The sequence below is a fragment of the Delphinus delphis genome, chromosome 15 (genome assembly GCF_949987515.2).
Source record: "Delphinus delphis chromosome 15, mDelDel1.2, whole genome shotgun sequence".
NCBI lineage: Eukaryota > Metazoa > Chordata > Mammalia > Artiodactyla > Delphinidae > Delphinus > Delphinus delphis.
Genome location: NC_082697.1, coordinates 32418239 through 32430880, shown reverse-complemented (window position 1 = coordinate 32430880; position 12642 = coordinate 32418239). Strand labels below are relative to the sequence as shown.

The window sequence follows — 12642 nt, the reverse complement described above, 5'->3', positions numbered from 1 at the left end:
TTGAGTAAGAGTGAGGATAATGCCCTAAGTCTGTCTTGGCAGAGCCAGGTGGGGAGCAGTGCTAGCCATCTGGTATCATGGAAGAATATTTGGAGCTGCCATTTAGTCACTGAACTATTCATGCTGAATTAATGTTTGGGTAATGGTCTATGACATGGGCTCTCAAACTTGTGTTCCTCATCAGAGTCACCTGGACACTTGTTAAATTACAGACTGCTTGGGCCCTCCCCCAGAGTTTCAAATTCAATAGGTCTAGATGTGGCGTGAGATTTTTGTTTGTTTGTTTGGCTGTATTAGGTTTTCGTTGCTGCATGCAGGCTTTCTTTAGTTGCGTTGCGCGGGAGCTACTCTTCATTGTGGTGCGCAGGCTTCTTACTGCAGTGGCTTCTCTTGTTGTGGAGCATGGGCTCTAGGTGCGTGAGCTTCAGTAGTTGTGGCATGCAGGCTCAGTAGTTGTGGCACATGGGCTTAGTTGTTTTGCGGCATGTGAGACCTTCCCGGACCAGGGCTCAAACCCGTGTCCCCTGCATTGGTAGGTGGATTCTTAACCGCTGCGCAACCAGGGAAGCCCTGGCCTGAGATTTTGCATTTCTAACAAGCTCCCAGTTGATACTGATGGTCCTGGGACCACACTTTGAATAACATTGGCCTATGATTTGAAGCTAAAAATCAGTTATAATCATGAATTGTAGTGAATTCTTTCACTGTTGAGTCTAAGCTTTAGAATTAGCATTAGAATATGTAGAATGACATAGTTCAGAGGAAGATGTTGAGTAAGATACAAGTACAAGTAAGATACAGACACTGATTGCTTGGCTAGGGAAATAGCCAGAGGCTGGGCAGGACAGAATAAGGGACAGTTGGGAACAGGCATTTAAGTTTGTGACCTTGGCCTCAAAGCCTCTTAGCAGCCATGTAACATCCCTAGCTAAGTGGAAAGTGAGAGGAGATTCAGAGGTCTGCACTGCTTGCCTTTTCTGTTTGGAATACTACTTCTGCTTCTTTGTATGGCTCATCATTTAGGTCTCAGCTCAGACAGTTCGTTCTTGTTGAGATCTCCCTCCAAAACTTCTTGTCACCTCAGAAAGGTCAGCTAGCCCTTCCTATGTATGCTGTTTGCTTATATATTTGTCTATCCACATAAACAAGCAATCTCCTTGAAGATGGAGCTCTTTCTGCCTTATTCATCACTGTGTTCCCAGTACCTGGTTCAGATTAGGCCTGGAGTAAAATTTTGTGTAGGAATAAATAAATGGTATTGATCACAGACCTTACTTGAGGGGTTTTATGAATTAATGAAGACTTTATGAATTTTAGTTTGATACTGATGCTGCTACTTTAATTCTTTTTTCTCACAGCATGTTATGGAAAGCAACCATTGTACTTAGTAGAGGAGTATCAGTTCAGTACCGCTACTTCAAAGGGTGCTTTTTAGAACCAAAGGTATGTTTTCTTTATCTAGTTTCCAGTTTCTTTAGAAGACTTCTTTCAAAAGCAACTAACTTAAGTTTGGAAACATTAAAAGTAAAATGAGTTTGTTTAGATCAAATAAGGAAAAAAGAACTCTAGCTTAATAATATTTTAGTACCAAAAAGAAAGGAAGTAGCCTCTTCAGAGGCAAATAGTGTGTGCAATGGAATTTTTAAAAGACTAATAGTAAGTATGTTCTGCAATATTCTTATCATGAAATTGGTTTTAATGATAAGTGTTCTTGATAGGTGTGCATTTTCTATAACTTTTGTAAACTAGTTAGTAACCAGTAGTAAGGGTTTTTCTTTTTGTTTCATTTTTTTAATTCATCTGTGGTAAAGATATATTTAGAAGTGTATATAGCCAACTTTAAGTGAGTAACTTCGAAAAAATTATTTCAACGCAGCCATCTCTTAGTGGCTGCATTAACTCCTATCAAAACTGAAGTCATTCCTTTTAGATTTTTTTTCAGTGATAGTGTTGATAGACCAGGATCTTTTCTGAAGGCCTTTGGAATATCAGTTAGATCTAAATCTGCTTGCTCACAATGATTTATTTATTATTTTGGGAACATTTTCATATTTAGAAAAGTTGATTCTTTATTTTAAAGATACTTATTTGCTGAAAGGATTAGTTTCCTTCAGATTTTTACCTTTGAGCACACTTTGGGCTGCATGTGAACAAGGGCTTAGGCAGGAGTCTAGGAAGCAAACATGGATTAGATCTTTTTAAAAATTTATTTCCCTTTGGGGTCCTTGAATACTTGTTACATGTAAAAAAAAAAAATTGCAAGCAGCCACTGTTACCTCAGTCTCTTAGCCACCATTATATAAAAGAGAAAAACTGACAAACCCACTTCAGCTGTCTTTTGCACCTATTACGTTTCTTATTCCAAGAATATATTGTGAATATACTCAGTAATTAAAATTAAATTACATTATAGTTGATCATTATGTTGGCTTATCTTGACAATAGTCTCACTTTAATGACTAAGGAAAAGATCATTTATTTGGCATAGGGGTTGTACATTGTGGCAAAGTTCTTTAGTATAAAGTGAACATTTGTGCAGAGTTATGTAGATCATAGCACTTGTGAGTTTGAAAGCATATTTGAGGATCCTGGTATGTGAAATTAACTAAATTTTACTTACGGGGGCATTTGGACAAGAAAAATCATGAGTCCTTTGGGCGTAGTTTCCTAAAGTAAGACTGTTGTCAACACAGGTCAAATTAAGCCAACCTACAGTATTTTCTCTTTTCATTGAAAATGTAACCAAAAGCAGCAAATCCTTCCAAAATGCCTTTTCCAAAAAATTGGCACGAAGTCTGCTTACAGTAAGAAACAAGTTTTTCCCCTTGTAATACTTGCAAAAGTTTACAGTATGTGTTGGTGAGTGTGTTTCTTTAAGTAGGTGCTCTGTATCGTGTACACATGTACCGTGTGATGCAGGGGCTGCCATGGTAAGTATGTTTTTCATGGAATAGAGTAAATAGCCACATAAAATCCCATGCATATGGCTAGAGGTTTTTTTTTTCCCACATGCCAGCTTAAAGTGACACTTCTTTTTAAAGTTGGTGGCGCTTTTTAAATGAATCATAATTTTTAATAGAATTAGAAACTTTGTCTCAATTGTGCATTGTCAAATGATAGAACTAATGTGCAAGGAATCTTAAATCGTGAAATGATGTAAATTATTGGAGTATATATTTTATGAATATAAAGAATGATTGGAAAGCAAAATGATTATGAAAGCATTGAAAAACTGAAATGGGTAATAAGGTTAATTTTACTGGGTCAAAAGTTTTAGGTTATCCAAGCAGTTGTAGAACCTAAGCTAAAAATCTTGTGATCTTGTCACTTGACCTTCAGAATTCAGCTTACTCATCTATAAAATGAAGGGTTTGAACTATAGATTTCTTACATCCCTTCCATTGCTAAAATTTTTCTATGAATAAAATTTTGCCATTCATAATTTCTCTTCCGTAATTTGCTCTTTCTGGCATATTCCTTTTAGTTTAGAAGTTAAAGACTCTTGAAGTCCTTTTTCTCTTTAATTTCTCACAGCTGTATCTTCTTATGCTTTGTAGAATTAGAATAAGGTGTTAATATATTAAATTCTAAAATAATTTTTTACAGGTGACAAATATTATCTTATTTAAACATAGCAAACAAAAGTAGTAGATATTCCTGGAATGGAAACATTGCTGTGAGTCTGCAGATAACCCATTAATTTCATATCTTCACCAAAGATAATTTTTGAATTAATGTGTAATTTAAACATTTTTTAATCCATGTTCACCCCTTTTTATTTGTGGCTGGAATTAGGGATTGTTGTCTCATACTGAGATGTTAGCCACTTTTTAATTATATTGTCTTTGAAATTTTTCATTCATTTCAGTGAAATAGCTTATTTTTCAGTAACATCTGCTTTTAATTTTTACAGGTGTTAACATTCACTCATAATTAGATTCATTACAAATTCTTTTACCTTGTTCTTAACGTCCCTTGATTTTTATTTAAATCCTTTAACAAAAGAATCAGTCATCTGGTAGGCAGACAATTGTTTATTTTCGTAATAGCCCAGGTTGTCATTTTGTACAGTGGTTTCTTAATAAAATTCTTCTGCATGCTAAATACCCTCAGCTGTTAACTATGAATTTGAACCATCTGAGAGATGTATGTCGGCCTAGCCTTCTTTGCTTTACTCACTCCTAAGTGACCGTTTTTCTTCCTGGTCTTGTTAAAAATAGTGATTTTTAACTAACTGGTTCTGGCCTCTGACATAGATTAAAAATTCAGAGCCCCTTTTACATGGGCATTTTTTTCCCATTTTTTTCAAAATCGTAGAAAGGAAACAGTGAAATTTTTACAGTTTACGCTTAACAGTTTTTATGATATTTGAAAGCAGTGATATTCCATGATAGTGATAGTTTTGCTTGGTGGTCTGTTAAAAACAAAAACCCCAGTCTACCTCTTATATAATCTTGTTTCTTTTTCTCAGTGCTTGATATAGCTGAGTGATGTCAATCAATAACTGTTTAAGAAAGCAGTCATTATTACTTTTTTGTAGAAACAGGTTTTTTGTATGAGAAACATTCCAGCAATCTTCTGATTTAATACATGCTAAAATGTGAAATAACTCTACCAGTCCTGTTAGTGGAGTACTGTCTTGGACTGATATTGTTACTTTTGTCTCCAAAGTGCTTAAAATTGTGGCAGTCTTACAGAACGGAACTCTTGTTTTTTGCCTAAGATCTTGAAGAATGACTTACTGCATTTAGCATATTAAAAAGGATTGCATGTTTTGGAATCATTGCTAAGATCTTTAATTTCCCAATGCTCAGGTGTTAAGGTTTTTTTTTTTGTTTTAAAGAACATTGGTAAGCTAAAATTTAAGATTACCTACTAAAGTTTAATAAAGTAGTCACAACAATTTTGGAAATTCAGTGTGTTTTAAAACTTGGTTCATTTGTCAATATTATCACATTTTATGTACCAACCATGAATTTGTAGTGTGAACGCCAGTAGACACAATTATAAGCCATCTGTTGAATTGACCCTTTGGACTGCTCCTCAAGACTCCATTCTGTTCAAGCCTAGTTAGCTTTATGCTATGGTTACTGGGTTTGTAAACAGGAGTGGAGTTTTAAAAATTACTGCTAAAATATGTTCCCTCTCAAGTGTTTAATCCACAGGACTATTCTTACATGATTAAGTATAGATACTGTAATCAACACTTTTTGTGAAATTCCCCTGATACCTGAATTAAAACAAAAACTTAAAACAAAAACAAAGTCTCTCCTTTCTTCTACCCACTTTTAATCCCTGCTGATATTTACTATTATGTTCATGGCACCCTTTCAAGTCACATTTGATTAGTAACTTTTATAAGAATATGGATCTACACCACTTTTGTAGCAAAGAGGATTTTTTTTTTTTTTTTGAGGGGAGTGCAGGGGACATGGGAGGGGTGGAAGAAGGGAATAGATTAGTTATTTCTGGTTGCCCATTATTGCTAAGAAACATTCCTATTTTTATTATATACATTTGTATCTTTTGAGGGTTAGAAAGTTTGATGTGTGAAAACAAATTCAAAAAAGTGACAGCAAAAAGTTATAGTAAAAAACGTCTAGCAGATGCAGGATCAGATGTTTCTTGTTTTTTTAGCGTAATTCACCATATTTTAAGATTAGTACTTTCACATTTACATTTTTAAAAATGTCTACACAGTTTATTATCAATTCACAAGTGAACCCTTATAACAAGGATGTATTCAGCTAGAGAAAATGAGTTCCTGTATTATCCCAGGATTAAGGAATTGAATGTATATCTAATTTTAGTTTTCAATCTTCAAAAGTTTGCAAGTTTTAAAAAAAGATTTTAACCTCTGGTTATTTTAAATGACAGAATTATCTCTTGCCTAATTTGTTACATACTTATTTGTTATCATTTGGCTCATTTGTTATTAAATAAAATCAATATTGAAATCCTATAAAATGTTATAGAAGAGTATTTAATGTCATCTACAGATGTAATAAAGAGAGAAGCTTATATGTTCCAGACTTAAGAGTATATATGTGCCTAGACAAGGGTTTAAAGATAAGTGAAAATATTGATAGTGATTATCCCTAAGTAGTGTGATAATGGGTGATTTTTGTCTCTTTTTGCTTCTCTGTATTTTACTAAATTTCTTCAGAAGAAGAAAAAAAATACCTTGTAAGGATATAGTTTGAAAATTTTCTTTTAAAATATGTATTTAAGGATTGTATTTTGGCACATAAGTTTAATTAGACAAGTGTAGGGTTTTTTGTTTTGTTTTAAATACTTCAAGGAAAATTAGGAAACACTTCATATACTTCAGTACTTTAGGAACACACAAGAGAATTCTTGTGGTAGTTCATTCTTGCGTTTAAATTGCTGTAGACATTATCAACAATACATAAAGCTTTATTTTCTTTTTTAGTAAGAGAATTTGATACCAGAAGACAGTATTAAAATTTTTCACACTGTATGAATTTATAAACTTTAAGGCAGTAAGAGTAAAACTGGATGTTCATTCCCCTTTAATCAAACTTGTTCTTCAGATTTACCCATGCATGTGTCCTTTCCTAAAGGAAAGGGCTTCCTGTGCTCCTTAGAAACACTGGTTACTAAAATACGAGAATCTAATATTCTTCCTGTTACCTACTTACTAGTTAAATATATGTAATGAAGGACTTAATTATGCCCTCTAGTTCCTTGAGTAACTTGTGATAATTGATCTTGAAGTATTTGTTCTCAGTATTTCTACTATCAGAGAGTTTAGGCTTTTTCCGAACACTTGAGGAGTTACTTCAGTCTTCCAGTAATACTTCATTGACGTCCGACATACCAAACATAAAGTATATTTGCTGTTAACTTTAACTTACGACAGAGTATCAGTTAAAGATTAAAACTGAGTATTGTAGGCAGATTTAAGAATGGGTTTTAAATGGTTTTATTTGCCAGTTCATCTTATTTTTGTTTACTGCCTCACCCTCATTTTCTTCCAGCATTCATCATGTTTTTTGACCTGGTACATTCCTGATTTTTCGCATATAATATTGATATTAACAAGATGAATCTCTTGGTTTCATAATTAGTATAAGACTTAGGCCACAAACATCTAATGGCATCATGGGTAGAAAATAAGATACAAGAAATTATTGCAGACGTTTAACTTTTAAATTGCAGACTATCGGTGGTCCATGTCAAGTCATAGTTCACAAGTGGGAGACTCATCTACAACCACGATCAATAACCCCTTTAGGTATGGGCATTAACTGCATCTGTTTGAGGCATATGCATAAAGTTACTAATATGCTGCACAATGGCTTAGTGGGATTTAATAAATATTTATTTTAAAGTTTAAGGTCAATGCATTGTCAGTACTACAAGTTTCACTGAGCATATCATGGGTCTTACTTTCAAAACTAAACAGTTCTTAATTGCCTTTCTTCATAAACTTTATTAGAAATGCTTGCCTAGTTATTTTTAATTTCTTGAATTAGATGGGTTTATGGTGGAATATATATTTATATTTGGAGTAGTTACAAAAGTTTATAAAATAGCATTTTTTTTAACTGAGCATCCATCCGTGGCTTTGATATTACTTGCTCAGAGAACTTAGAACATTTGAGGAAAGAATTAATCCAAAACAATGATTCTTACATTTTTAACTTTGAATAGTAATAGAATAAGTTATTCTATTTGTGTGTGTTTTTTAAACTAGTAAATACTTGAATAAACTTGTATGAATGAATTCAGATTTCTTGGTTGTAGCAGACATTTTCCCCCAATACCCTGCTGGCTATGTTAAAGTTGCTATTCAGATAATTTTTGTTTGTTTGTTTGTTTAAACGTTATTTAGTTTTCTTGTGCCTAAAAATGGCATTTCTCTTCATACAAGTATTTTTGAATTTCCTTTTCCATACTGAGATTAAAATTTGAAGTTCTTTTCACATACATTAAATTACCTACTTGGTTTCATCTATAAATTGACTTAGTGCTGAAAACTCTGTTTTAGTTTCCAGAGAAAATTAGAATTTAAAGAATAAATGGCTTGTTATTTACTAGCTTAGATTAGAAAGTAGTGAGAGATTCTGCTTTACCCTGTATATAGCAAGGACACATCTTGTTTAAACAGCTATCTCATTCCATCCTCTTTATTGGATTTTCTTTTTGTATATACATTTTTGTAATACATTTTTGATAGTATATTTAGAATTTTTATGTAGTGTACTTTAGAATTAAAAGAGTGCCATACTGAGGTTGGAAATTATTAGGAATTGAATATTTAAAAAATTGCATTTTGAAGCATCTTGCAGTTAAATATATTTTCTTATTTTGAGAAAGTAGGATGATTTTGTTTCTGGTCTTTTTAATAAATGTATTTTATACTTTTGGAAAATAAAACTTCTGAACTTAAGAACTGTGTGAAATATACCAGAGAATCTTTATTGGGAACTGTCACACTTATTTTAACAAATTCAGGTTTATGTTTAAAGTAAACTGGGAAAGGAAATAGCAGGGAAGATAATTAGTATTTTACTCAGAGGGTGGGGCTTAACAGCTTTTCTCATTTAGTTGAAATTTCTGTTAGGAGGCAATGTGCAAACACTTACTTTTTGGTAATTCCTCATAGCTCTATATATACAGGTAAGTTTATGCTGTTTAAAAAGCTTTTAGTTGGCTATAGAGAATAGTTGGGGTTTGAGGAGCATTATATTTTAGGTAAGTTCAGAATACGCACTACGTAAGAATAAGCATTTTAATTGTGCCAAGACCTTTGGTTTGAAAAATCAACCAGGAGATATTGTTGTCCAGCAACTTGTCAGTCTCATGCATTGGTTGGTATAAACATTTGTCCCAGTGCCTCTAGAGCACCTCTCTGAGGAGTTTTCTTTCTCTTCCTTACAACATTGTGAATAATCACCATGAATATAAGAACCATTATTGTTTGATAGCCTCCTTAAAAGGGATTTCTTTATTGAGGGCTACAATAAATATGCTTATTCACTTTGGGCTGCTTTTAAATTCTAAATTAATTTTTTAAAAAATCCTTAAGGTAGGTAATTTCTCAATTGTTCATTCTGTATATACATCATGAATTTTAACTAGATTTTCTATTTTCCTTCAATTTTAGAAAGTGAAATTATTATTGACGATGGACAATTTGGAATCCACAGTAAGTGAGACTGAGTTTTGAAAATTTTTATTCACATGGTTGAGATGTTACCTTACATTTCATTAGAAACAGCACAGGGAAATATGACAGTATGATATTGAAAATAGAGACTAGAAGACTAGATCCAAAAAACAAATGCATTCTGTTAAATAATAGTTTCCAGTATTATTATTATTATTTTGGGCCATGCCACGTGACTTGTGGGATCTTAGTTCCCGAACCAGGAGGATTGAACCCACACCCCCTGCAGTGGAAGCAGAGTCCTAACCGCTGGACTGCCAGGGAATTCCCTCCAGTATACTTCTTATGCTTTAAAATTTTATTTATTTTTTAGTTTTTATTTGGCTGTTGACTTTAGGTATATGAATTAATATAATCAATTTAAAAGTATTGTACTTAACTGTTACTATATCATCACTTAACACTACTATGTTTGAAAATGATGTTAATTGTTCTCAACATTTAAAGTGTGAAATGTTACTCATAAGCTATGTTTGTGCATTTTGTGTTTGTATGTGCATTTATAGTAAAATCAAGATTAAGTAGCAGAATGTTCTAGTAATTATGGCTGAGTATTTAAACAATTAATTTACAGTGGAATATGCATTCATATACTTTCTGCATCAGTAAATACTTTATCCTAAGGATTCAAGTTTTTTCTTCAATGACTGGAATTCTCACAGTGTATCAGCATTATCATGCTAAACTGCATTTTCATTTTAGATACTATACTGTAGGAGTCAAAAGGTGTAAAGGGGGTGGACAGAATGTGTGCTTGCATTGACTGTGAACCAGAGATAATTGCTCATAACCAGTTTGCATTCCTGTTGAGTACAGGAAGGAATAGGGCCTGAATGTTTTGGTTGTGGTTTTACTAAGTACATATGTTTATCCACTTTAGAAATGTACATGCTTTTGCAGTATTTGGGCAGGAATTTAACTTATTTTTCTTGATTTTATTTGGGATTATTTATATCACATCATAAGGTAGTCTAACATACTCGAATAGTTTTATTTAGTGTTTTAGAGACTACACAAAATTTATGCTACATGTTTTGGAGAGCTTTTTTAATGGAGAAGTTGTTTTCTCATTTCTTCAACTGTAATGATGACATTATATCCTTCTATTATATGTTAGTTACTATGCATGGTTATAAACGGATGGCATTTCTTTCGTCATCTGTTGCTGTTGTCATCATCTTCCTAAATTCAGCGTTAGTTGGCCTTCAGGATAGAAAGCCATTTCTCCAACTCTGTCCATTTCTGAAAACAGTTTAAAATTAAGAGATGGTAGTGGTTTCTCTTCATGTATGAAATTTGATAGTTATGAAATCATACCTAAGGAGAAAAGCTTCGTGATTTTTTTTTTGAAGTTCTCTTGATGAAGAACTTAGGTCCAAAACAGTTGTCAGCTCCCTGGTATTTATGAAAATGTTATTACCTTTGTTAGTAAGAAACTTCAAGTTAAACAGTGCTAACAGTGTTATCACAATCATGCAGTTTATCTATGGCAGAATATGTAAACAGAGAATACATTTGTTTTGTTATTACCACCTCATATCTACGCTGCCAGCACTAGTGGAATAACTAGTTTCAGCTGAATATTTCATGTGAAACTTTGGAAGTGTAGTAGTGATCCACTGCCAGTGGAACAAATGCTAGGTGAGAAGCCATCTTGCAATATGTATTCTTTCTGAGATAGATTTGTATTACTTCAATAATATATTCAACAAGAGTATTTTAATTTACTTTAGTGCTAAAGTTTGGCTAGTTGTTAATGTTCATTTAACTTTTCCCTCCTACTTGATATAAAAGTTCTTTTTCAATGACAAGTAAGACTACTTATATATTTGCTTTGGAGAGAAATACCAGTGATAGATAACCTGAGTATATTAAACGGAATGTGAACTAGAATTGTCAATATATATTGTACTTATTGGATTGGCTTTAAAAATATGTATATTAATTACTGTTCTTCATATTTACTTTGCCAGATGGTGTTGAGACTCTGGATTCTGGATGGCTGACGTGTCAGACTGAAATCAGATTACGTTTGCATTATTCTGAGAAACCTCCTGTCTCAATAACCAAGAAAAAATTAAAAAAATCTAGATTTAGGTATGACCATGTGTATTTGTTACTTAGCCTATTTATTTTCACTAATGGTGTAGATTTCTGATCCATCTGGTTATAGCCTTTATGTGTATAAACTAAGAAAATAAACACAGATAATGTCACATTTTCTAATAAATGCGGTGTCTTGTGAGAGTGAACTGCTTCCCTGCCTGAAGATTGCTACAGTTAAATGTACTTATGTTAGTCTTAATCTCCAAATTGGAAACAAGAAAATTTTGTTTTTACTTAGATAAGTGATTTCTAGGCTTACTATCTTTGTAGTTTCTACCATTTAAAATTTCTTAGTGTAGCAATAAATATTTTGTTTTAAAATTGACATAACGAAATGATTTTGAGCTAAATGAAGGGAGAATGGCATGAACAGAGAAAAATGATTGTTGGAAATATACTTCAGTGTCCTAAATTTTCCGGTGGCTTGAAAACGAGAAATTTTCCGTTAAGAAGGTCACAGTTACCATAGCAGTTCCAGGTTAGTTTAATTTTAATCTTAATTTAAGAAGATTTAGGTGTCAAGCTTTGTATAAATAACAGAATAGTAAGTAACTTAATTTTTCTGTAATGTCACCATGTATATGTGGGGCTTTTTTGTGTTTTTTTTTTTGTGGTACACGGGCCTCTCACTGTTGTGACCTCTCCCGTTGTGGAGCACAGGCTCAGGACGCGCAGGCTCAGCAGCCATGGCTCACGGGCCCAGCCGCTCCGCGGCATGTGGGATCTTCCTGGACCGGGGCATGAACCCGTGTCCCCTGCATCGGCAGGCGGACTCTCAACCACTGTGCCACCAGGGAAGCCCTACCATGTTATATCTTTGAGTGAACTGATTTCTCAACGACAGAGGCAGCCCTATCATTTGAATTTTTATAACTTTGGGACTGAGAGTTCTAAGTCTTGATACGTTATGCAGCTTTTTCTGACAAAATGTCAGGGCTGGGTTGAAAGGGCCATTTTCAGTAACTGAAGTAATTAATAGTAATACTTATTATCTTCAGAATAAAATTGATAATGATGTTGCAGTTTGTAAATCCATAAATGTTTTACAATAACTGCTGAAAATATTATAGTACTTACCTATACCAGTAATAAAATACATAAGGGAAAGGGTGGGTAACACTTCACAGCCCTTTCCATTGGCTATTCTGTGAGTAAAGAGTGTTGGGTGTACCTTGCCTCTGTTCATTAGCTTTTCTAGGCCTCTGCTTTGCTTCTGAAAAACCTAGGTAATTGGACCACGTGGCTGATCTGCAAGATCCATTTGATCACAGAGATTCTCTAACCAGTTAGTCATAAATAACTGAATATTTTATTTACATGTTAAAAGAAGCAAATAAATT

At 33.4% G+C, this 12642-nt stretch overlaps 1 protein-coding gene across 2 annotated transcripts in view; it reads left to right on the top strand.

Moving 5' to 3' along the window:
* Positions 1-12642, top strand: part of GPCPD1 (glycerophosphocholine phosphodiesterase 1) — a 63255-nt gene that overhangs the window by 12515 nt on the left and 38098 nt on the right. The window contains exons 4-7 of one of the 2 annotated variants that reach the window (XM_060031198.2): positions 1359-1443; positions 7183-7258; positions 9134-9175; positions 11170-11293. In XM_060031198.2, coding sequence (XP_059887181.1) covers positions 1359-1443; positions 7183-7258; positions 9134-9175; positions 11170-11293 — 327 coding nt within the window. The remainder of the gene's footprint in view (positions 1-1358; positions 1444-7182; positions 7259-9133; positions 9176-11169; positions 11294-12642) is intronic. The other variant, XM_060031199.1, reaches the window with a different exon arrangement.